The sequence below is a fragment of the Protopterus annectens genome, chromosome 9.part0 (genome assembly GCF_019279795.1).
Source record: "Protopterus annectens isolate FY-2018-M chromosome 9.part0, PAN1.0, whole genome shotgun sequence".
Lineage (NCBI taxonomy): Eukaryota > Metazoa > Chordata > Ceratodontiformes > Protopteridae > Protopterus > Protopterus annectens.
The window spans coordinates 1926446903-1926473278 of record NC_056743.1 but is presented as its reverse complement, the minus strand read 5'-3'; the positions used below and the strand labels follow the sequence as shown (position 1 = coordinate 1926473278).

General features: G+C 43.7%; 1 protein-coding gene across 2 annotated transcripts in view; it reads left to right on the top strand.

The window, feature by feature from the left end:
• TRMT1 (tRNA methyltransferase 1) overlaps positions 1-26376 on the top strand; it is a 733367-nt gene that overhangs the window by 360579 nt on the left and 346412 nt on the right. For both annotated transcript variants that reach the window (XM_044084732.1, XM_044084733.1), the window contains exons 8-9: positions 6571-6719; positions 19034-19117. In XM_044084732.1, the coding sequence (XP_043940667.1) occupies positions 6571-6719; positions 19034-19117 (233 nt within the window). The remainder of the gene's footprint in view (positions 1-6570; positions 6720-19033; positions 19118-26376) is intronic.

The following is a 26376-nucleotide window of genomic DNA, read 5'->3' as shown; positions in this document are numbered from 1 at the left end:
AGGGTCCAGAGTTTGGAGGTTACCAATGTCTTTGTTTAGGAGTTCCATTATGATACATTCCATGGCCTTGTAGACCAGGCTAATAGGGCGGTAGTTCCCAGGATCAGTGGTGGCTACCCCTTTGTGGAGTGGGATAACTGTTGATGTGTGCCATTCAGTGGGCACAAAACCTGACGTAGGATTGATTGAACATGGTGCTTGGGTGGGGAGCCAGTTCGTTCTGAAGTTCATGTAAAACGCAGCCTGGGATGTTGTCCGGTCCCATGGATGCTGTGTTTTTGGTTTTAGAGAGTGCAGTTTTTACCTGCATAGATGTGATTACAGGGACTCTGCATTCTTCCTGTATAGTTATGGGCCCTTTAGGGGGGGGGGTAAAGTTAGCATTGAACCTATCTGCCAGGATGTTGGCAAAATCAGTTGGTTCTGTAATTTACGTGCCATTGTGCTGTAACTCAGAGCAGATCTGGGTGTTGCCATTGAGATTCTTGATATAGCTATAGAATGCTTTGTGGTTGCCCTTAGAATCGGTGGCGATTTTTGTCTTCATAGCTAGCTTTGGAGGATCTTGTAAGGGATCTCAGCTTCTTACTGAGGCTGACCAGGGAGCTCCTCCACTCATGGAAATTTACTGTCTTTTGCAACAGTTTTTTCCTTCTGTTGTAGAGTTTGTTTATGGCAGGTGACCACCAGATTGGCTTCCTGTCTTTGGAGGATAGTGTCTTTGTTTTGTTTTGGGATAGCACGATCCATGCATTCGTTGAAGTGCTTATAGGGTGCATTTGTATAGGATTCAGTAGTCGTAACTGTATTGTCCATTTGCATGGGTGTTATGAAGTTAGACACTTCTGTCTTAAGAACCATGAAGTTGGCTTTGGAGAAATGTTTTACTTTGGTTTCCTTAATGGTGGGTGCGGGACGGGATGTGGATATTTAGGGTGATTAGCTTATGGTCTGATCTGACCAATGAGGAGTTTACTTCATGTGTGGATCATCGGTCACTCATGTTGGTAATGACTAGGTCTAGGATATTGTTGACCCTGGTGGGGGTGTGGATACGTTGATCCAGGGCATTGGAATTTATAAATTCCAGAAAGTGTTGAGCGAAGGAGTTGGTACATGAGTGTTTTTCCCATTTAATGGTGGGGTAGTTGAAATTGCCCGTTATTAGGGTGTTTGGTTGAACCCTAATATTTTCCAGTATATCAAGAAAAGAGGAGTAGGGAGGGATCTGTAGCAAGCTACAATTTGGATTGCAGTTTTGCCCAGAGTTAGTTGCACTTGGATAACCTTGGATGCATTATGCTGCACAACTAGCCTGGAGGTGTGGATATCCTTAATGAATATGGACACACCTTTACTTTTGGTGTTCTGTTCCAGGTTAGATGGCTGAAAAGTGTGGTATGAGTTATAGCCTGGTAATGCAGGGGTGCTCTCTAGAGCCTTGAACCAGGTCTCGGTCACTGCACAGATATCGATGTTCTCATAGGTGGGTACTAGGCTATTTGCCCGAAGGCATTTATAAGCCTAGCCAGAATGTGACTTTCACCATCCCCTTAGATTAGTTCCCTGTGCCTCTGTCTAGCAGAGCCACTGAAGTGATCCCCGAGGTAAACTTTGTTTCCCATCCACTCGGCAAGGTTTCTTTTGAAGAGTGCTAGCGAGGAGCTCTGCCTAATGCAGACTGGGATCTTGTTCCAAAGCATGGGAAGTCTCTGGGACAGGAATCTATCCCTCCAGCACGTCCTATTTATTGTGGTAAGGTTTAGATCCCTAGAGCTTGTGGCTCGAGGGGATAAGGTTTTCTTTAGGTGGAGCATGTCCATCAATTCTGGGTTGGACATGGCCTTGTATGTCAGGCAGAGATCACCTCTGAGTAGACTGTATGCAACCGAGTACACCTGGAGTTTCTTCATTCGAGCTGCATAGGGCATCTGTTTGAGGCCATTGATCCTCTTGGTGAGGTATTTCTGTGGTCTTTCCAGCTGTTGCAGGTGTCTTGTAAGGTACATCCCAAATGGGGCATTGTACTAAGATGGGTCTGATGAGTGATGAGTAGAGGAGCAGAGTGACCTCTTTTGATCTAGATGCAAACCCTTTTGTGATTAGGTGGGCCACGTAGAAGGATTTTCTAGCCACTTTGGCAATGTGATTATCAAAGGTGAGATTACTATCTACTTGGGTCCCCAGATCCCTTATTACGTCTTTCGTATTTAGGGGACTGCCACCTATGTGGTAGTTTGTGGGTACTTTGTTTTTTCCAAAGAGGATGACTATGCACTTTTTGGCATTTAGCTTGAGGCCATGATTTTGAAACCAGGTGTCCGTCTCAATGAGACCCTTTTGGAGGATGTCTGTGACAGCCGGTGAGTCAATCGTAGCCCCTAGTTTACAGTTGTCTGCAAACTTGGTCAGCCATAGTCCTCCTGTGCTTGCCTGTGCCTCTGAAGTATATGCCGAACAGGAGGGGTCCCAGGACCGAGCCCTGGGGAACACCACTTGTAACCGGTTTAGAGACTGACCTAGCTCCTGCAACTGTCACCATGTGGATTCTGTCCTTGAGCCAGTTGGCAACCCATTTTGTGACATAGGGGTTTATGTTCAGGCTGGTGAGCTTGTCTATAATACCAGAATGGGGAATGGTGTCAGAGGTCTTAGCGAGGTCTAGGTAGGCTGTGTGTACCACCTTTCCCTCATCTATAGCCGTGGTAACTGTCTCAAAGAAGTCCACCAGGTTTAGGAGGCATGAATCTGCCCTTAACAAAGCCAAACTGGGTAGGGTCCAGTGTTTGGAGGTTCCCAATTCTCTGTTAATGAGTTCCATGATGATGCACTCCATAGCCTTGCAGACCAAGCTAGTCAGGCTTATAGGGTGATAGTTCCCAGGGTCTGTTGTGGCTCCACCTTTGTGGAGCGGGATAACCGTTGCTTTGTGCCACTCTATGGGTATGTAGCCTGTGGAGAGGCTGAGGTTGAACAGTGTGTTTAGGTGAGGGGTTAGTTTGTCTTTGAGCTTGTGTAGGATGCAGCCTGGGACACTGTCCGTTCCCATCGATGCTGAGTTTTTGACTTTGGAGAGGGCTGTTTTAACATGAGTGTCTGTGATTTCAGGGACTCTACATTCTTCTGGTATGGTTATGGGTCCTTTTGATGGTGAAGTTTGTGCTGAGCCTGTTTGCCATGATGTTGGCGATATCAGTCTGTTCAGTGTATTTTGTGTCATTCTGCACCAACTGTGAGCAGATCTGAGCATTGCCACTTAGATTCTTGACATAGCTAAAGAATACCTTGTGGTTATCTTTGGAGTCCTTGGCAATTTTTCTTTCAAAGCTTGTCTTGGATGATTTTATGAGGGATCGTAGTTTCTTGCTGATACTGATCAGGGATGTCTTCCTTTCTTGTGATTTTCCTCCTTCTATTGTATAGGTTGTTTATGGCAGGAGTCCACCAGACTGGTTTCCTTTTCTTGGAAGAGTGAGTCTTGGTTCTCCATTTTAAGGAGTGCCTCGAGTGAGTGCATTTTGAGATTTAGACTTCTAGGATTGAGTAGCATTGCCCTCAGTTTTTGCTTGCCTGTTACGGTAGAGAATTTGTCATTTGAACCTTGCCTAAAAAAGGCACTATAGGGGGCGGCAAGACCCTTAGGCAGTATCCAGAATCCCAAGGGTGACAGGTGCAGGCCATCTTTGGCAAAGCATCATGGTCTGTCGACCATGTCGTCCCAGGCAGACAGATACTGGATCCCCTTTGAATGACACCAGAAGCTTAGCCAATTGTTGAAGTCGACCATTTTGTCCTTGTACTGCGGTATCATTCTGGGCGATGGCAGGATGCTTCTCAGGGCTAAGAAGGGTCATACCTGCTTGGGCTACAAGATTGGAGAGCTCTTCCATGTCTCCATGTAGTTCAGGGAGGTACATCTCTGGTAGTTCACACGAACATGGACAATGACAGTCCTATTTGTACTTGTGGAGTGACCTGAGTGCGTGGGTTGTGTGGCGGATCCTGGCAGCTGACAGTAACCTTCTCCTTGTTTAGCCTGGTGAGTGGGACATCAGTGTACCTGACTATAGAGTCACCAATGACTAGTGTGTTGGGTATGTTGTTTTGCCTTATGGGCTGTGGTTGAGTGGCACACTGAGTCTGTGGGCTATGTCATTTGGGTTGTGTTGGGGGTGGAGGTTGCTTGCGTTTCTGCTTTGGAGGTCTGTGTTGCTTGAGCAGATTATTATTGAGAGCCTCTGTGAATGTGGATTTTGGTGGTGTAGGTTTAGTGGGACTATGTGATGTGTGGTGTGGTGCAAGTGTTTACCTTCTCCTCTTAACTGTCAGGTTCAGTCTTGGTTGGAGAGAGTTTTACCTCCAGTTTGGCTAGATAAGTGCATCTGTCACAAGTTGTAGTGTTGGGTGGTAGGAGGAGAGGGTTGTCTGTGTACATGAGGCAATTGCTACATTTCCCCAAGATGCCCAGATTCATCAGATAGACAGGAGAGAACACTGGGAGCTGACCCTTGAACATGCCTGAATAAAACAACTACTTTCCTCTAGACAAGTGAGGAAGGCGAGTACAACAGCTGTTTTTCTCTAAGCAAGTGAGGAAAGTAAGTACAAAAACTGTTTTTCCTCTAGGTAAAGAGGAAGGCTGAGTGCTGTAATCATTTGTAGCTTATTTAGTTTTAACAAGTTCTGAACAAGTGCTGAGCATGAATAAGCAAATTCAAGTGCTAAAACTAAGAATCTGTAACTGGATCTTGTGATAGATAGGCTACCTAGTGCTTACCACTCCCACTGATAAGCTAGGAAGGCGTGGGGGGCAAGGAAGCTTACAGATACTCCTGGGTACAGCAAAGCTGTATCTGGACTAGACTAGTTACAGGAAAGACAGAAAACAAGCTTAGAATGTTTGGGGGGTTAAGGGAGAAAGGAGAAATAGAAGATAATTCAAAATTAAGGACCCAAGTGGCTTGTCCTTCACAAATGTTCTCTTTGTATTAGGTAGAATGAGCTAGTGACACTAGACTGGAATAGAGCAGAGATAGAGCTGAACAGATGGGACTGGTAGGAGTGTCTGAAGCCAGTGTATGGTCTCACTCCACTCTGTTGAGTGAGCAAATTAGATAGACCCAGGAGGAGTGTTCAAATACAAATTTACAGGAGGGGTGGGCAATTCCAAAGCCACCAAGATTAATACCAGAACAAGAACAGGGAGGGCGGGTGCGAAACTAACTGCAGAGACGGACCACTGTATTCTATGAAACAATTAAATAGACAGAAAAATAAAATGCAGTACAATCTTAACACTGCATGTTTGTACTTGACTCCATTAATAATGCAGTTGATTGTAGGTATGTAGCAGAAACCAAACAACTCTGATATTGAGCAGTAATAAATCATCCCAGTTCATTATCAGACAGTCAAAGCTACAGTGTGCTGTCTCTGCATCATGTAAATCTAAGCTAGTTTTTGTACTGGTACCCGTGTTTTCTTACCAGTTATGTATTTGACTGCCACTGTGCTAAGATTTAAGGCTGTGACCTGTAGTTCCTGTTCTACAGAGTTTGATCCCCTCCCCCATTTGCCTACTCTGTGACCTTGAACAAGTCACTTAACCAGCCGGTGCCATGGCCTGTGTGTGGATTGATTGTTCTTTTTGTCCCCGTGCCGGACAACCGTCAAGCCACCTCTTAATCAGGCATTACTCTTTGGGAGACCATCATCCCGGCATTCATACTGGTTGCTTTGTGGCCTTCTGGCAGTGTCACAGCATTTTTTGTTTTTATTTATCGACATGATGCTTTCCAAGAATCTGGAAGAAAATAAGGATCCAAGATGGCTGAAAATGCTCACAGACTAATAAATCAGCAAGTGCTATTGTCACTTTACAAAATTTGCACCGAGACTTCATTAGACTGATTTTCTTACAAATAACACTCCACTTTTATAAAATACTATTAAATAACTGCGTACTAAAATCACATGACCACATTCTAAGGCCAGATTCTGCTTAAAGGGATAGCCACCCTAAAAATAGTAATCAGTTTGTAGTTCTCTTTTCTTGAAATAACTTTTTAAAATTCATACAGGTATTAAAATTTGGAAACTTTGATGCATTTAAAATTACCTGTCCGTTATATTCTCGCTCGCTCTCTCCTCCTTCCTCTGTTCTAACTCTCCTCTTCCCATCTTCCAGCCTGTGTACTATGATCTATAAAACAAAATCGATTTAAATTGCTACACTCAATCCTATATCTGTATCCTGCATTAACAAAGCATTTTTTGATGGCACCACTGTGTTTTTTTAAATATTAACCAGGTAGGCCTACAAACTGGACACAAGTCCCTCACTTCGTGGGCAACCCAGGAGCACTGTCTGGTTAGTAACTCGCCCAAGAGTAGCACAGAAAATGGAGGTGAAAGGAATCAAACTGAGCCAAGGTTATAGGAAGCATTAGAGTTAGACTAGAGAGAGAATTTTTTTCAGTAAACCTATATAAAGTTTGTATCTCTGAGTTATGTAAATAGCCTCACTAAACCAGCAGTTAACTGACTTTTTTTTTCTCCTTCCCTAACAAGGCTCTTAGAATCATTCTTCACAGCCTGGACCTGCGAGCCAACTGTTACCATCGTTACATTGTCCCTCTGCTCTCCGTCAGTGCCGACTTCTACATTCGAGTATTTGTCCGGGTCTTCACAGGGCAAGCTAAAGTTAAGGCTTCTGCCAGGTTTGTTTTGCTGTTCTTCACAAAACACTGATTTTTGGAATCCACTCTGTAAGAATAAGTCATGAAGTACAAAAACTCCCTGTTGTGGTAATGAAAAATGATACTAAGCTAGCATGTGGAATTGTAATTGATCATCGTGGCTGTTGATGTTTTAACGTTTTGTGTGTGATGGGAGGGGCTGCTTCATTTCAAAGTGAACATAACGCAAAAACAAGCCTACTGTAAGTATACCAGAACTTTAGCGAGTCTCTTTTTTTTTCTGTCACGTGTCAGTTGTTCAGCAGCTCTTTGTATGAAGATTGTTGTATAGGTAAGGGACTGATAAGTTCTGGAGGAGAAAGGGACGTGACAGTAGCTGAAAAAGAAGGGATGTTTGTGAGAGCCGCTGCAGATCTTTGCATCCTGTCATGACATGCTCTAGTTATAGTATGTACTTTATGCTATGATTGGTGTAGAGCGTTGATCAGACACTGTTTAGGATAATACACTTGCAGGTAGACAGAGGCTGTGAAGTAGAGCAGGATGACCTGAAGAAGCAAGTTTGCTTTTGTGACTCGTATATTATAGCTGTCTCGAGGAGCAGCTTTGTTTGTCTTTATCTTTTAAAGATTGCTCAAATAAATATTTCAGAAAGTTTGCTGAAGTAACCTGTGTTTATAGTGGTGATGATGTGAGAGGAGCACTTTTTCTGCTCAGTCTCCCTTTGTTAGCAAGTCTAAAAGTAGCATGTTCACCATTTTACGAGACTTATTCACTCTTTACACCAGAGCAATGATGGAAAACAGAGGGAAGGGAATTCCTCTTTTATACTCAGTGAAAGGGTGGGATAGAGATACCACATGGGTAATAAAGCAGATCTAGCTTCAGTAACTCTTTCGGCTTTCTGGCATAGAGAAGCAAACCTTGACTAAGTCAGATGGCCTGGCTTTGACTAGTGGTCTGGTAACGGAGGATCCAAATCTGGAGTGATGAGGCGTGCGTCTGATTGTCTTCAGGTTGGGGAAGTACTGGGTACATCTTGCATAAATGAGTTTTTGTGGAGACCAAAAGCCTGTGGTTGTTGCCTGTGTACAATGGGGTGGGCAGGTCAGGGGAGCTGAACAGTACATCTCTGCAGAAGTGTAGGAGCTGTCACAACACCCATAAATACTCTCACCCACAAGCGCCATTCATCATAGTGAGGGCAAATTGTAGCATAACGTACACATTCCTCTGGTAGCTGTAGTATAGTGTGCCCCCACTTTGTTCTATTCACATCTGGTGGATGGCATGTCATACTGTGCTTACAGGCTTCTGCCAGCAAAGGGTCACAGTTGTGATATTGCCAATGCCAGATGTATAGAAAACAGCAGAGGAAATGTAGCAGTAGTTAGCTGGTTAAAGGTTGGAGAGCCTTAAGTAAAAAGATTCTGAGATCATAGGCTGTTCTTGATGAGGTGGTGATTAGATTTGCTTTGTCCAGCAGTCAGTTCTACATGAAGCGTGGATGCTCAGAGGTGTGCGTTTCCAGGCAGGCTCACACCATCATGTCACATTTCAGCTACCTAAGTATGCCAAGGCCACAAATTCTTTTCTGCAGCTGACACTGATTTGCATACAATCTGAAGGTATTCTGGTGAATACTTCTCACATTTGATGCCTAGAAGCAAACCCACTAAGTTTGATCAAATTGCCAACCGGTACTTGTACTACTGTTTGTATGGCCTGTGGTTGGAACAAGGTATCAAGTATTGGCACAAGTACTATTTGGTCAAACCCTGCCATTTGTCAGTAGGACAGACATCTGTTCAACTTATTTACTAAATAGGATGGTGGAGGTTATAAAGTGTTGCATGGGTCACCAGTGGTCTCCTCCTTGCAGCCCTGGCACTTTGTTTGAAATCCATCACAAAAACTAAGACACAAAGGCTGGACTGTATCGTAGCCATTCTGAAAGAGTAAGCCCATTCTTAAATCACTTTTCTGGTCCCCACAGTCACCAAGGTCATTTGCAGCTAAAAGAAAACCTGACCCTGAGCTTTTCTTCTATTTTGATAGATAACAAGGTACCCTAATAGAATGTACCCCCAGCTTCCATCATTGAGAATGCCTTTTGGGCTGTAGATGCCATATGACTTTATCCCAGGGATCACTTTTTATCAGCATGATTTGAAGACTGAGGACTCTTTTCTGAAGGTCTCCCATTAGATTTAGAATTTTTCCAAAGTTGATGGGAGCCCACTGACTCCAGTACTAGGTCTTCCTTTTCAAGACCTTGATTGGTAGGCTTTGAGTTGCCACTGCAGGGCCTTGCCTTTTGTGAAGCATTATAGGTCAATGCCAAGCTGTTTGCAAGCCTCCCATATCCATGTGCTGCCCTTGCCATTTATGCTTCCATGCACCGGCCTCTGTAATCTAACATTAACATTTGTCCAGCCCTTGCCATTTACCCTTGCATGCATGCATGGGCTTCTGTCATCTAACATTAACGTTTGTCCATTGCATACAGTCTCCTGTGCAGAACTGTGCATAAGCTTTCCCCGATTTTGGAGGAGACTGGAGATGCTTCTTGTCTAGCATATAGTAGAGTTTGATGAACTGGAAGTTGTTATCCTGGAGATGGATTAAAGACATTGCCATCGGACTACCTCCTCTTGAGGCTGGGGAAATCCTGTGTGGAATAGTCTGTTCCCTTCATTCCTGTTTCCTGAAAATGCCCAAATGTTTATCCAGGAAAGGAAGTACTGCTCTGTGTAACATTTCCCTTTTGGGACTGTATTTATTAAGGATTGTTTACCAATGGCTCTCAAACTGTGCTTCTGATGCCTCAAGATTGTAGACTGCCTTTAACCTCCTAGATGAGTGGAGTGAGTATCTGTGCTGGTGTATGCTTGAGCAGTCTCACATAGTACCATCACAACCTCAAATCATACACATAAACACACAAAGACATACTCGGCGGCTCTGATCAAAAATCTACCAAAACAGCAGAGGCCACCAAAGCAGACACCCAAACAACCACCACCTCAGAACACAACACCTGCAACACATAGACCTCACAGTCAGAGTGTCAAACAGTCACAGCCCTTAAGGCCAAACACAATGCCAGACACACTAGTCATTGGTGACTCCATAGTCAGACACACTGACGTCCCGCTCACCAGACTGAGTAAGGAGAAGGTCACAGTAAGCTGCCTGTCGGGCGCTAGAATCCGCCACATAACGCAAGCACTCAGGTCTCTCAACAGCAGGTACAAATATGACTCAGTCATTGTCCACGCTGGTGTAAACGACCTGAGACGCACCTCCTTGGACTACATGAAAAGAGACATTGAGGAGCTCTCTGATTATGTAGCCCAGGCAGGTATGACCCTGACCTTGAGCAGTATCCTACCTTCACCAAGAATGATGCCACAATACAGAGATAAGATGATCAGCTTTAACAATTGGCTTAAACTCTGGTGTCATTCAAAGGGGATCCAATGTCTGTCTGCCTGGGATGACATGCTGGACAAGCCATGCTGCTTCGCAAGGGACGGCTTGCACCTGTCACCCTGGGATTCGGATATTGGCAAAGGCTCTTGCCACCCCATAGTGCCTTTTTAGGCAAGGCTCAAATTCTAAACCTACCACCCTAGAACACAAAAAGGAAAAAACTAAGGGTAATGCTGCTCAATGCCAGAAGTCTAAATCTCAAAATGCACGCACTTGAGGCCCTTCTCAGTATGGAGAACATCGATGTCTGTGCAGTGACAGAAACCTGGTTCAAGGCTCCTGAGAGCACCCCAGCACTATCAGGTTTTACCTCTTATCATGCGTTCCGGCCCAAAATCCGGACAATACCAAGAAAGGGGGGGGTATCCATATTCATCAAAGACACCCACACCTCAAGACTGGTGGCAACGCACGATGCATCGGAGACCATCCAGGTGCAATTAACCATAGGCAAGACTGCTCTGCAAATTATAGCATGTTACAGGCCACCCTCACAAACTCAGGAACCTCACATGGCCTTCCTGAAAACACTAGAGGGATAAATGTATCACCAAACACCATCATACTAGGTGACTTCAATTACCCTAATATAGACTGGGAACACTACTCAAGCCCAAACACCCTAGCCCAAAAGTTCCTGGAATTCATAAACTCAAATGCCATGGAACAACTAGTCACCATCCCCACAAGAGGAGAAAACATACTTGATCTCATCATCACGAACATGGGAGCACAATGTTCAACACCGAAGTATACCCCTCACTGGTGAGATCAGATCACAACTAATCTCGCTGGAGGTCCTCATCCCACCCCACCTGAAATAAAAAGACCACAGTAAAGAACTTCTCGAAGCCGACTTCACACTTCTAAAGACTAGTGTGGTCTCCTTTAAGGCCCCGAGCCGACGGAAAACAGTACTCAAGCCGCTGAATCACTTACAAATGCCTTCTACCAGCACCTGCAGGACTGCATGGATAAGGCAATCCCAAGCAAAACAAAGACTCTTTGTACCAAAGGCAAGCGTCCACTCTGGTGGACCCCAGCCATAAACAAACTCTACAACAAAAGGAGGAAGCTACTACAAGATAGAGCAAAATCCTTAAAAGGTAAGACACCCTTGATCACTATAAGTAAAAAACTAAGAGCTCTCATAAAATCATCCAAAGCAAATTTTGAGAGGAAAATAGCTAAAGACTCAAAAGACAATCATAAGGCCTTCTTTAGCTATGTTAGAAACCTGGGAGGAAACTCCCAGATATGCTCAGAACTAGTTCAAAATGATGTGAAGATTACTGATCCTACAGACATTGCCAACATACTGGCTGACAGGTTCAGTGCAAACTTCTCCCCTCCCCAAAAGGAGAGATATCTATACCAAGCGATTGCCGCCCCCCCAAACATCTCCAACGCCCAAGTGAGAACTGCTCTCTCCAAAGCAAAAAACACAGCATCCATGGGACCTGATGGTTTCCCCGGCTGTGTGCTCCACGAACTCAACGAGGAATTAAACCCACAGCTAGGACAGCTGTTTAATCATAGTCTTACCTCTGGATACGTACCCAGGGAGTGGCGCACTGCAGCTGTGGTCCCACTTCACAAAGGCGGTGCCTCCACCGACCCTGGAAATTACCGGCCCATTAGCTTGACAAGCCTTATCTGCAAAGCCATGGAGAGGATCATAATGGACCTCATAAATAAAGACATAGGGAATTTGCAGACTTTGGATCCATCCCAGTTTGGCTTTGTCAAAGGCAGATCATGCCTGCTAAACTTGGTTGACTTTTTCGAAACAGTCACCAAAGCCATTGATTAGGGAAAGGCAGTCCATACAGCCTACCTCGATCTGGCAAAGGCCTTTGATACAATACCCCACTCGGGTATCATTGAAAAACTCATCAGCTTAAATGTTAACCCATACATCACAAGATGGGTTACAAACTGGCTGAGTGACAGAACCCACAGGGTCAGAGTTGCTGGCGCCATGTCAGACTCAAAGCCTGTCACAAGTGGTGTACCACAGGGCTCAGTCCTGGGCCCACTCTTGTTTGGCATCTACTTTTCTGAAGTACAAGCAAACACAGGAGGGTTATGGCTGACAAAGTTTGCAGATGACTGCAAACTGGGCCATAGTAGAAAACACATCTGACACAGATATCCTTCAGAAGGGTCTCACAGAAACGGATAACTGGTGCCAGAGCCATGGCCTAAAGTTAAATGCCAAAAATGCATAGTCATACCCTTCGGGAAAAACAAGGTTACCCCTAGCTACCAAATAGGTGGCAATCCACTGAGTACAGAAGAAGTTATCAGGGACCTGGGGACCCAGGTTGATAGTAGTCTGTCATTCGACACCCATGTAGCTAAAGTAGTTAGGAAGACCTTCTACATTGCCCACCTTATCATGAAGGGATTCTCATCTAGATCAAGGGAGGTCATAGTCTCCTATACTCATCACTCATCAGACCAATGATTGAGTACAATGCCCCATTCGAATGTATCTGACCCGACACTTGCAGCAGCTGGAGAGGCCACAAAAGTTCCTCACCAAAAGGATAAAGGGTCTCAAACATCTGTCCTATGCTGCCCGACTGAAAGAACTCCAGCTCTATTCAGTCGCCACCGCTTGCTCAGAGGTGACCTTTGCCTAACATACAAGGCCATGTCAAACCCAGATTTGATGAATATGCTTCACCTCAAAAATCTAGATCCGTCAGAGCCACAAGGGCGGAGACTTAAACCTCGACACGGCTATTAATAGGACGTGCTGGAGGGATAGATTCATCACCCAAAGACTCCCTATGCTGTGGAATAAAATCCCGGTATATGTGAGGCAGAGCACCTCGCTGGCCTTGTTCAAGAGAAATCTTGACCAATGGATGGGAGATCGCAGATATACCCCAGGGATTACCTCAGTGTCACTGCTCAACAGAGGCACAGCAAAATAATGGGTATAGTTCCCCATACTAAAGGGGTGGCGTAAGCCACAAAACTATGGGCTAGGCTTGTAAATGCCCTCGGGCAGATAGCCTAGTATGAACCTATGAACCTATGAACCTATGAATCCTGTATGTGATCTCCTTGGTCCAGCATAGGACAAGTCTACAGCATTTTGCCATCTTGTAGCCAGACCGAAGACCTAAAGCGCTGCATGGTAGGTCTTTGCCATGCTGGGAATGATGGCTGTCAGTTGTTCATCTTGGTTGTCCAGAATCCAGTTGTGTTTCTCCATGGTGCACAAGGCAGTTGAAAAGACTCCTCCCTTGGAATTTTGGCTGAAAAAGGTGATAGTAATCCAATCTGCTGCCTCAAGAATACTTGTCCATGTTGCTTGCTGCATATTTGATTGTGCATGCACAGGGGCTGTCCTCCCTGAAAGAAGACCTTAGAAATGCTATTCTTGGGTCTCTGGTCAAGGGCACAGTTCATTGCCCATTACACTTAGGACTGTGTGCACAGCTTTTTGTAGAGAAGTACATTCTCCCCATTGCAGGGATTCTATATGAACCCTCTGCGCCACCAAATCCTCTTCCAAACTCAATCAGCCCCCCCCCAAAAGAGGAAGAATCCTCATCACATAAATTTTATCCTCCTCTTGTGCTGGTCAAATTTCCTAAGACAGCTTGGCTGAGCCAAGCATAATAGCAGTCCTGGTATAGTTAAGTGTGCCTTGGAGGGGGGGGGGGAGTGGATGTTGTTTTGACTCCACTTGGTGACCCATTGCCAAGCACCCATGCAGTGCAGCTTTGGTCTCACAGTTGGCTCCATGCCAAAGTTTCGGACTCCTTCCTGGAAGGTGCTCTGCCATGATACAAACCAGAAACAGACTTTGTACTGTTGAAAGGGAAGCTGTAGAGATTCTCTCTCATTCGTGCACAGTTAGGGAGTTTATTCATGCCTCTTCCCGTTCTGAAACTCTGTGACATTCATCTCTTCTTGGATGAATGATGGTTGTGTTCCTGCTGTACATGGACACATGTGCTAGCACATCATTTTCTGGGGTTTGCACAAGAGTGCCTTTTGGGTACCACTTCCACAACAGGGTTTCCTTTTTTGGCATTGTAGAGGGATCTCCTTATTTTCTGTTACTTTGATAAATGATTTTTAGCTGTGGCGACCCCTAACCGGGAAAAGCCGAAAGAAGACTACTAGTGGCCATGTTAATGGACTTTCTGATCACATCCGTACCATGGGTACTCGCATGGTTGCACTTGTTAATTACATTTCAGAGGTTTACCTTTATAGATGCAGCACTAGACACTCCAATGCAGGTTTTCTATCCATTCCAGGAGGTAATGACTCGGGCAGTCTGTGATGATGCAGCATATAGTCCAGGTTAAACACTATTATAGCTTCTTGACTTGATGACTACTGCAGACTTTATAATGCAGCTCACGTGACTGAGGAGGTGGTTTCTCTGCAGTTTGTTTACTAATATGTGATTACTTGGCTGCAGTACTAATCTTCTTGGACATTTTCAGACTCGGACAAGCACTGTTGTGTGGTTAAGTGAGTTGTTCAGTCGCTCAGAAGGCAAATGCAGACTTGAGGGACTCAAACCCTGGACTACAGGATGAAATTCATTAATAGGTCGTAGCCTTAACCTGTGTGCTAAGTGCCAGACAAGGCAGTTTCCAAGGGAATTTGAAGAGACTCTGTGGACTTGAGCTACTCCTCCAACCCTGTTTTGTAGCTCTTCCTGCATCAGATATTCTTGAAGTGAAGCATTCCCGAGTCAGTCTGTGCACTACCCTAGAAAATGTGAATTTTCCTTCTGTTCTGCTCAGTACATCAGGGCATGGACGAGTTCACAGTGAACATGTTCTCCATCCGTTGGCAGGAGCAGTTTGTCTTCTTTCCTTTCCCCACACCTCATGAGAAAGTTCAGGGAAGAATGTCCACAACTAAGTTTAATTGCTGCATAGTGATCAGGAGGGGTGTGGTTTCAGACTTTTGAGTCCTTGGCATCATAAGTAGCTCTCCTTGTGTTGGTAGGAGGAAGCTTTACTGTTAAGATCAACTGCTCTGCCATAGGGCTCCGCTTTTGCTTTATGTCCTCTAATTTTGGTGGATCTTTCAGCAAGCATGTCTAATTTGATTGTGACTGTTACAAAGTCTAACACCAGACAGGTATGCTGTGCTAATGGGAGAAGGTTATTCAGGTTGGCAGCATTAATTCACTGTTCATTTTGTCTTTGCACTCCTCTGTGATTTGGGTCTCTGTTATTTCATGGGGGAGGTCCATGTCTCTGCTATTTCTGACTGCTGCCCAGACTGTCAGGTTAGTTATTTTCTTGGAGGAGGGCTGCATATTTGCCCTGCATCTTCATCTACTTTTGAAGAACACTTCTCGCCTGTTGGATCTAGACCCTAGTTGTAACAGGCTTCCCTTTTCTCAATTTAGACCTCTGGTTCAGTGATGTTTGTTAGCATCTTGGAAAAGGCTTATCCTAAAACAAGTGGCAAGAACTCATGGGATGCTGTGAGCAAAGGTGACTGATAAAAGGAAGTGTTCTTGCTCTTGCAAAAGTATTGGATGCCCCTTAGGACTAGTCCACATTTCCTGCTGAAGGTGGTGTCTGTATTGTCCCTAAGCCAGCCCATTTACATTTCATTTCTTTGTTAGTAACAGAAGTCAGAGTTAGAAGAACGCTTCATGTCCTGGATGTGCACAATTAAGTCATTTTATCTGGCGTTGATGAATTTAGGGAGTTTAATGTCCTTTGCTGCAAGGAAGCAAGGGTTGTCGATTGCTAAGCAAACCTTTTCCAACTGAATTGCTAGATTAATTATCTTTTGCCTTCAGTTAGCAAACCACCCCTTGGAAAACACTACTGTTAAATGCTACTCCAGTGGAAGCATGGCTGCTTTTAAGTACTCATTTCAAGAATGGTCTTCACTGGAGATATCTTTGCCACAGTCACTTAGCAATTGGTATACAGTTTCATCACACATTTGTCGTATCTATAACTCTACAAGTCTGAGTCCTTTTGGTACCTCTGCACTTTCAGGACTTATTCTTGTGAATCTTGATTTTTGAGCTGTTCTCTGGTGCCTTCAACAAGGGTAATTTACCACTTAGGATTCAGACTAGTCATTTAGTGATCATGGTGTGTGCTCTTCCAAGTCTACTAAAATGCTTAGAATGTGTTTTTATTTCTGACTTACCAGCCCACCTTGGTGCAACACAATACACTTTTTCCATGTCCCTATGTTTGGATGACGTCTTTGTCCAACTTTGGCTATGGACATTCCCTGTAAGCAGTTCAAGTATTTACTTGTTAACAGTGTGGGTGTCAAATTTTCAATTTATTCCCAAGCTGCTGGAAGTATGCTGTCTTGTTTGCCAGTGCTTTTGACAAACTGGTAAGTTTAGGGGTCAGCTTACTTATGCACTTGGCAAATGATGTCACAAAGTGAGCTGGCATTGGACAAAAATCTGTATTGTGGTTGGTGGAGAAGGTGAACATAATCTTTGGCCATCATGGTAGGTCCCTTAGTAGAATAGCTGATTTGACGAGATCTGGTCGTTCATCTTTGGTACCATTAAGACTTGTACCACAGGTTTTACTTGGAAAGAGAAACTTTTCTAACTTGGAAAGAGAAACTTTTCTAACTCCTCCCCTTAGCTAATAAAGCTACACAGTCCTCTCTAACTCTCCAGATTTTTTTCCTTTTGCTGTTTGTTGAACTTGTGTTTAGAAGTGTCTCAAGCTATATATTTCTTTTTTACTTGAAATGTGTATTTCTTATTAAATTAATTTCTTAGATCAGTCTTTTATCATCTTAGCAATATCCAAGTCACAGCTTTCCTTTGTGTTTTTAAAGATTTGGACCATTGTGGTGCCCCCCTCTCTCCAATAGGCTGCAGCCTTGCACCTGCTAATGCACCTTGTAATTTATAATTGATTGAATTTCCTTGCTATTTTGTCTTTTAATGTTTTATTTCCAGAGCTGAAGTGTTAGCCTGTGATGGATTGCAGTATAACTTATGTATTGGTTTACGTTTTGTCAATCGGGTGAGTCATAGTGGTTGAGGCCCATTTTCCAAAGGGAAAACAAATGTTGAGTGACATTTACAAACTACAAGTCCAGCTAACAGATCAAATATATTTTCATTCCATAAAGATTAAAATAATTGAGTAATGAAGGTAGTTCTCCAATCTTCCCCATCAGCATCCTTGGTGGATCCCCTGTGGACAAAGATGGTCATTGTTGTTGTTGTTGGGTGGCATAGAGAATCTGATATTCTGGCACCTGTTCCTAGAATATCATGCAAGATGCTCTGATATCATAAGAGTTGGAATTCTTGGGTCCTGACCTTAGTCACAGATTTTGTTGCCACTGTGGCAGCCCTGAAAAAGGCTCCAGTTCACAGAGCCTGGTGGTTTAGCCTGTCCCTGCATAAGGAGTCTAGGGCACAAGACCACTTTGCGAAGCGATTGTGCATGTCCTTTTACCTTTTCTGTCGGGGTGCAGTTTAAACAATTTCATATGTTATGCTGCAATCATACAACTATTGATGAGATTGACAGAGAAATTGCTTGATACTGAGTTAAGGTTAAACGTTTCCTCTTAGGCAACAACTTCATCAACCATTTCTAACCTCCCCATGTACCTGGCACACAGTGCCACAGATGGAGCTGTGAGGCTAGTGGATGGTGACATCACTGGAAGCCCCCACACCTAGTTCACCTTGCAGCTTTTGCAGAGAATTTCCTAGTATTCTTTCTGAATGCCTTTTTCAATGGAACCAACGTGTTTGGTCTCAGTGTTAAAGACCAGCTGGAGAGCAGCGGGAAGGAAGAAAAAAAAGGAAGCGCAACAAAGCAAGAGATGAAGTCCCTTCAAAAAGGGCCACTTGAGAAGTCCCACAAGACCAGAGAAGGGCTGGATATTACTCCTTATAAGGTCATAGGTTAAGTACTAGGCTTGCAGCCCTTGCAAGGCCATTTTAAGCATAACCAATTTCCTTTTTTGTTTGAATTAACCTATCCCATTTCATTAGAGATTGTCTTCACCTATCCCATGGTCGATAATTATATATTATCCCTAATGAGAATAACTGGGATCATACCATAGAAAATTTGAGGGGACCTATGTGTGGGTTAAAGCATTTAGGAGCTGTCTTTGTCCATTATTAGTACAGGGGGCAGTCCTGGTGTAAATTTTCTGTTTCCCATTCATATATCTAAATTGCCCTTAAGTATGGACAGAGATAAATTTTGTTTTATGTGGATAGAGTGTCTGTTTCATAGTAGTGGTATCCTCTGTGAGATGTAGTTGCCCCTTCTGTTGTTGTTGCAGAACAGGTTTAGATCCCCATACTGAGTATTTCTTATGCTATTTGACTTGCTGATGTGAAGTAAATCCAACAGATCTGCATGACTCTAGTCCCTCTCATTCAGTGCCCCCACTTTCTTTCCTTGTATTTGATGGATGAAGTCTAACAGGCCCACGTTTATATTCTTGTTATTTACTTACTTGGATTTCTTTTGGCTATGCTTTGCTTTTAAGTGTCACATTGTAGATGTAGTCTTAAGTTGTATTTACCTCTTATTTTTAATAAAGATAAATACATCATTCCATTTACTTTCATGTGTACATACAAAGATACACTGGCATGCTTAATTTTAGGGAGAGAATCAGAGATGTAGTTGCATAAACTCAGTGGGTTGCAATGTTTACATGAGTGCCAGCTTGCCCCCCCACACTCAAACATCTAATCTCTGATCAAGATCCCACTGAACTTTTGTAGTTGTTTTGTGATGGTAACAACAATATGAGGGGAGTTGAATATTAACATTTCTGTTTAATCTTTGTCTTGTCTCTCATTTTTGCAGCAAGCAGGCCTTGGTGTACAGCTGTGTGGGTTGTGGAACCTTCCATATCCAGCGGATGGGCAGAATGACCAGCCGTGACAAAAAGTAGGTCTTTTTGTACCAATTTGATAAGTTGAACAGATCTGTTGGCAGAACACTGTCAATATATGTATCAGAGGAGGGCATTTGGGAGGTTGACTTAGTGACGCGTTGGAACAAATATATTTTTTTCTTTTGTTATATTTCTCTCTTTTTCTTCAGATAAGGCCCACTGTTTACACCTGCTTTTAGAGGCATCTTGATACCTTTGTTTTGTTTAAAAGGAAGTTGCACATTATGTTACTTGAGATTAAGGGAAATGTATCGCAGCTTCATGGAATGAAGGTAATTAACAGATTATAGCCATAACCACATATTTTCTGAGATAGTGTAACCAGTCTGCTGTAACAGATTGAAGGAGTTTTTTGGTACAGGTGTTAAAAAGAATTGAATGGCTTGGTAATGACCGACAGCAGAAAACAGTTCAGTATACTGAGCATTTAGTTTGAAAGGAGGCAGCACTATTTATATATAAAATGTATTTTAGTGATGTTCATCGTGTTACCCTGCTGCAGTCATCACACTTGGGTTATCCTGTCATCAGGCGGTCCCGCAGTCGGCCTGAATTCCAAAGTCTTGGTCCGGCATCAGTTGCTGTCGCTTCTTCCCTGACGTCAGTGCACCAGGGGTATACAAGAGACATCCAACACCATTTTCTTCAGTCTTTCTTGCCGTGCAGTGCCCAAAGCAGAAGCAGCTCGCAAGTGCCGGTCGGCCGACACCTGAGATTTTCAAATCTAATTTCAGTCCGAAGTCTTCAAAGCTAAATACCCCATTGGGAACCTTTTCTTGCCTCAGTCCGATAACAATTGTATTTCTTGTAGGAAGCAAATACCTCATAAGGACGTTCATTCTTATTGTATTCCTTGCCTAGGCCCAGACCACGATGTCACTGGTTGTCGGTTTTGTGCTAGGTTCAATAAGCGAACTATAAAGCGACGCTTTGGTTTTGCACAACACTACTTCGGTAGGAAATTTAATTACACTATGCCGTCAGAGCAACAGACTGCCGGCATGCATAAAAAATGCAAAGATAAAGACAGGCAGCCTAGATCCAAGCCAGACTCCGAGGCCTCTGTTGGGCTGGTCGCCGGTTCTCCGGTTTTCATTGAGGCGCCTACGCAGCCCCTGACTACCGCAGAATTGGAACCCCAGACCGCTTTGGATTCCCAAACAGAGAGTTCTAGGCCAACGCAGCCATTTTCTTTAGGCCGTAGCGGCAACATTGCAGAAGGAGAAGCCGGTGCTGCGGAAACACCTTCAGTTACAGAAGGTGTCTTCAGACCGACTACTCTCACCATAAAATCTTATGCTAAGCTTAAGACGCCTTTAAAACCAAAAAAGACTGCACATCAGTCTCCAGTTCAAGGCCCCATGCCTAAGAAACCGATGCTTAAAATGGCTGAAGATTTGATTTCTTTAATCAGGGGTTTCCAACCCCCCCCCCCCCCCAGACAAAAGGCCTAGATAAGAGGAGGATTATGCCTCCTCTGATCAAGTGTCTATTTCCTCAGGCTCCTCTGAGGAACAGGATTACTCCTTTCCCCCTTATGAAGATTCTGATGCTGAAGATTATATTCCCTCAGCTTCTCCCCCTGAAGACTATTCCTTTGGGGAAACCTTACATACCATGAGGGAACATTTCCACTGGGAAGGTTAGGACTACTCAGACTCAAAGAAAAGGCTCCAAGAGTTTCTTTTACTCCCCCAGCACAGACCGCTTGCTATCCCTCCAGTTTTAGACATTGTGGATGATGTTTACTTAGAATCTAGTCTAAATCCAGATTCTCTGCCTCCTGCTCCAGCCAAACCAGATAGATATTATAGAGTGCCTGACTCACACAAATTCCTTTACAAAAGCCCTGTTGCTGACCCAGAGACAATCCCCCAGGGTCCCAAAGGGGCTAAGGCTTCTATGGCTAAAAATCCTGTACCCTCTGAAAGGGACTCCAGAGCACTAGATAGGTGGGGGAAGAAGGTTTACACCTCAGCTACTCTAGCTATGAGAGCACTAAATTGTCGATTTCACATGCTGAAATACCAGCAATTCCTAATGTCTCAAATAAAACAAAAGATGAGCACGCATCCTCAACAGTCTGAATTCAAAGAAATGCAGGATCTGTTGCATGCAGCTGAACAGGTGGACAAACATACTTTACAATGTGGATTTGATTCCTTGGAAGCTTCCTGTAGAGCAGCTGTTACTGGGTCTGTTATACGTAGGCATGCTTGGTTAAAGGAACAAACTCTGCCTGATCATGTTAAAGCAAAGTTAATAGATGCACCCTTACAGCAGGATGCCTTATTTGGGGTTAAAACAGAAGAGGTTTTAAAGAAAATGGAGGATAAGGCAAAATCTATGCAGACGGTCAAAGACTTCTTACAGGTACAACCCCCACGCTTCAGCAGAAATTGGCCAGCAAAAAATTGGTCCTATCCAGCTTCTGACAGACCACAGAGGGGTAAATACAGGCGCCCAAGGGGCAGAGGACAAGCACAAATCCCTTACAAACCTCACCAATGGGGCACTGCAACACAGAAGGGAGGAGAAGACGGGTCCCAAACTACTAGAAGACAAACACAATGACTTAAAACTCAAACTGCCAAGCAAAATTCTCTCTGCAGCTCCCTTTGGAGGAAAATTTGCATTTTTTATAGACAACTGGCACATAGTCACAAAGGACAAATGGGTCCTAGACATTATCTCAGAAGGATACAGATTCCATTTCCACACCTTGCCAGGGATAAAAGGAATGCCAAACTTGCCACAAAATCAATGGGCAAAGGCACAAAAACAAATTACAGCTCTCATGGACATGAGAGCCATTCAACTGGTTCCTACACAGGAGCAAGGCCAAGGATTTTACTCAAGGCTCTTTCTAGTCCCCAGAAAGGACAATGCTTGGAGACTCATTCTGGATCTTTCAATTCTAAACACCTTCTTGCAAGTACCCAAATTCAAGATGCTAACACTACAGCAGCTTCTTCCCATGTTGGGCAAGAAAGCTTGGCTAGTAACGTTGGACCTCAAGGAGGCATACCTGCATGTCTCTATCAGACAAAATTGCAGAAGATACCTCCGTTTTTATTGCAGGTTCAACTCATTACCAATTCTCTGCCCTTTGGCTTATCTACTGCACCCAGGGTCTTCACAAAATGCCTGCCACCAGTAATTGCATACTGCAGACAAAGAGGAATTCAAATATACCCATACCTGGACGACTACCTCATCCAAGCAGAAAGGAAGGACATTCTCTTACAACATCTGACTTTTGTAAAACACCTTCTAAGTTGCCTAGGGTACACAGTAAACGAAAAGAAATTAAAACTAGTGCCCTCACAAAATATGACATTCCTGGGTGCCAACTTGAATACAATGGCCCAGATGGCTTATCTGACGCCAGGCAAACAACTACAACTAACTCAATACTTCAGAACAATGGCAACAAAGACCCAACTCCCTGCAAGAAAAATTCTGCAGGCCTTGGGCTTCATGGCATCTTGCATACTACTAATACCATTTGCAAAACTGCATATGAGGAAATTGCAATGGTACCTGAAAAGCGTATGGACTCAACACAGCCACAGCTTGGAAACAATGATACCTCTCATTCCCTGCCTTCAATAGGAGTTTCTATGGTGGTCACAGGCATGTCACCTCAACAAGGGTCAGCCTTTCACCCTACCCCCAGCCAGGCAAACTATGACAACAGATGCATCGGACTATGCCTGGGGGGCACACATGGCAGGACGGTGCGTTCAAGGCATATGGACTGCAGATAAAAGGAATCTGCACATCAATCAAAAAGAAATGCTAGCTGTACAGAATGCTCTGACAGCCTTCAAGGACCTCTTACATCCAGGACAGCTTATAATAAGGACAGACAGCACCACAGTAATGTGGTACATAAACAAACAAGGGGGTAGACACTCCTACCCTCTATGCAGGCAAGCAATGACCTTGTGGAACAGAGCACTGGCTTACCAAGTTCAATTACAAGCCCAATTCCTGCCAGGGAAAAAGAACACATTGGCAGACTACCTAAGCAGAAACATCATGGATCCCCACAAGTGGAAACTGGATCCACAAGTATTTGCAATGATAACTCAAAAATGGGGGTGCCCAGACATAGACCTGTTTGCCACCCCCCAAAACTATCCGCTTTCAAAATTTTGCACAAGGGCATTTCACCATCAAGCTTGGAAAGTGGACGCACTCTCATTCAGTTGGAAAATGCTGACAGTATATGCCTTCCCTCCATTGCCCCTTCTCACAAAGGTGCTGCTGAAAGTCAGGATGGAGAGACCTCGAATGATACTCATTGCCCCGGACTGGCCACTCCAGCACTGGTACCCACTACTAAGGAACATGGCCCAGGGCCCACCATGGATTTTACCACAAATTCCTCATCTACTCACACAGCAAGGCAGTCAGATTCTACACAGTCAGCTCAAAACCTTAAATTTGGCTGCATGGCACATCACCTAAGCAACCAGCCAGCCCCTCTTTCACAAGCTGTTATGGATGTCATTCTGGAGGCCAGGAGGCCCAGCACCAGGAAAGCCTGCTCAGACAAATGGAAAAGATTTTGTGCCTGGAACCAAGCTAAAGGCCAAAATACCCTTCAGCCGGACATACCTCAGATTCTACAATATTTAACTGAAATGTTACACAAAGGACGTTCTTTTTCATCTGTTAAAATCCACGCCTCAGCTATTTCAGCTCACTACAACACGGATCCTCCCTTATTTTCACATCCACTTCTAAGGCAGTATCTCAGAGGGGCAAAAAACTTTAGGCCTCCCAGGAGAGCGCCAACACCAACTTGGGACCTAAATTTTGTTCTGGAAAAACTTACGCTGCCAGCTTTCTCAGCTGACTTAGTTTATATCATGGAAAACTGCCCTGCTGCCAGCAATTACTTCAGTCAGAAGAGTCTTAGAGCTACAGGCACTAATGGCAGTAGAGCCTTTCCTCATTTTTCATCAAGACAGAGTTTCTCTACGAACTAACCCCTCCTTTATGCCAAAGGTGGTATCCAGTGTGGCACTAAATCAAACCATCCACTTACCCACCTTCTTTCCAAATCCACAGAACAAAGGAGAAAGACTCCTGCATTCCTTGGACATTCACAGGCAACTACGTTACTACTTGGATAAAACTAAGGCTATAATAAAATCTGACCATCTTTTTGTATCCTATGCTACAGCATCACAAGGAAAGGCCGTCTCAAAACAGACCATTTCTAAATGGATAGGACATTGCATACATTTTTGCTACACCCATCATGGAAAACCAGTTCCTGCTAACATAGGGCCCCACTCCACCAGTGCAGCAGCTACATCTACAACCTTCCTCAGGGGGGTGCCAACCAAGGATATTCTGGAAGCTGCAACTTGGAGTTCAGTACACACCTTCACCAAACACCATCACTTACCACTTTACTCTAAGACTAGAGCTGGCTTTGCCACTGCAGTTTTGCAGGGCCTTCTAGCCTCCTCTAACCCTGTTTGACTCCACCTCCCATCCTTAGCTTTGGGATTCTACCCAAGTGTGATGACTCCAGCAGGGTAACACAGTTTTGTACCTACCATAAATGTAGATGTTCGAGTGTATACCTTGCTGCAGTCCAGGTTACCCTCCCTCCATCGCCTCTGACCTAACTAAAACCTTTCAATACCTTAAAATCTGATACCTTTGTGGTGTATTTGCTTGTAGCTGGAGGGATGTTTTGTTGGTGCTAAGCTTTTATTATTGGTGCTATCTACTGACCATCTTTTGGGGGGGCACCTGACATCTGGGGCAAGAAAAACTGAAGAAAATGGTGTCAGATGCCTCTTGTATACCCCTGGCGCACTGACGTCAGGGAAGAAGCGACAGCAACCGACGCCGGACCAAGACTTTGGAATTCAGGCCCACTGCGGGACCGCCTGACAGTGTAACCCAAGTGTCATGACTGCAGCATTTTATATACTCTAACATCTACATTTATGGTAGGTACAAAACTGTACTTTCAGTTGCTTCTGTTCATTGGCTAAACCATTTTGCATGAGAAGACAAAAGGAGCACATCGATAAGGTGTGTCAGAATACATTCATCTGTACATTCCCTGCTCTGCAACGCTGCATCGACAGGTTCTGTCAGAATATATTCATCTGTACAGTCCCTGCTGTAAATACTAAACTTAAACGTGACTTAAGAGATTATGAAGGGGGGGTGCCTTTTTGTGGTGAAAAAGGGAACGTAAAAATGAACGAGCGAATGTTGCCCCTTTAAAAAGATCCTTCAATTCTTCTAGAGGCGTTTGCTTTGCATCCGATTATCATGCGCGTCTGCTGATTTGGGCAATAATGGTGAACCGTTCCCAGTTTTTCCAGCACCACAAGATCCTTCTCTGTTAGTGAAAGACTTTTGGAGAGAGTCAAGAAGTTCCGTGGAAGTTTACATTGACCGTAAGTGAGACAATTTCAACCAGACCCAAACCCTTCAAAAGATGTTACACGACAATATAAGAGATCTAAATGGTATTAATTTAACTGTGGACTCTGTCGGCAATATTTCAGGACTAGTTTTGACTAACACAGAAGTACTGAGTTATGGCCTGAAGTATATTCCGACTGTTTTGCCACGTTTATATGAATTAAAATGTGATGTTTTTAGGATGTCAAAAATTGCATTTAGTTTATTAATTTTTTACTAAAGATGTGGATAATTGTGTTTAACAGTGAATGTTTGGACGAATTTGATGATAGTTATGATGACAGCTTCCATACATGTATTTCTGATTCGGGTGAGGATGTTGAGCGGATGTAGATTGTAATGTGTATAGTCTTTTTTTAATACCACTGAAATCCCATATAAAAATGATTTTATTCCTCCATATAGACATGAGGGTAATAATCATTTCTCACAGATGTTGAATTTTGCAGTGGAATGTACATATAATGATTTTACATATAACAAGCACAGTATTAAATATAATCTAACTGTTCAAGAATGGCGGGAAATACAACTTTTGGCTAGAATGATAATATTGTTATTAAACCTTTGGATAAAGAGGGTAAAACTTTGATAATGAATGCCTTGCAATATTTCTCTGTGTATGCAACATCTAGAGAATGAAAAAAACTTATAGTAAAAGTAATATGAGTGAATATAAAAAAAAAAAAAGCTATGTCTGATTTTGAGATACTGTGTAAGGGATTCTAAATAGTTTATTTTTCTCGAGCTGATGTGGACAAAAGGTTCAATTGTAATGATGGTG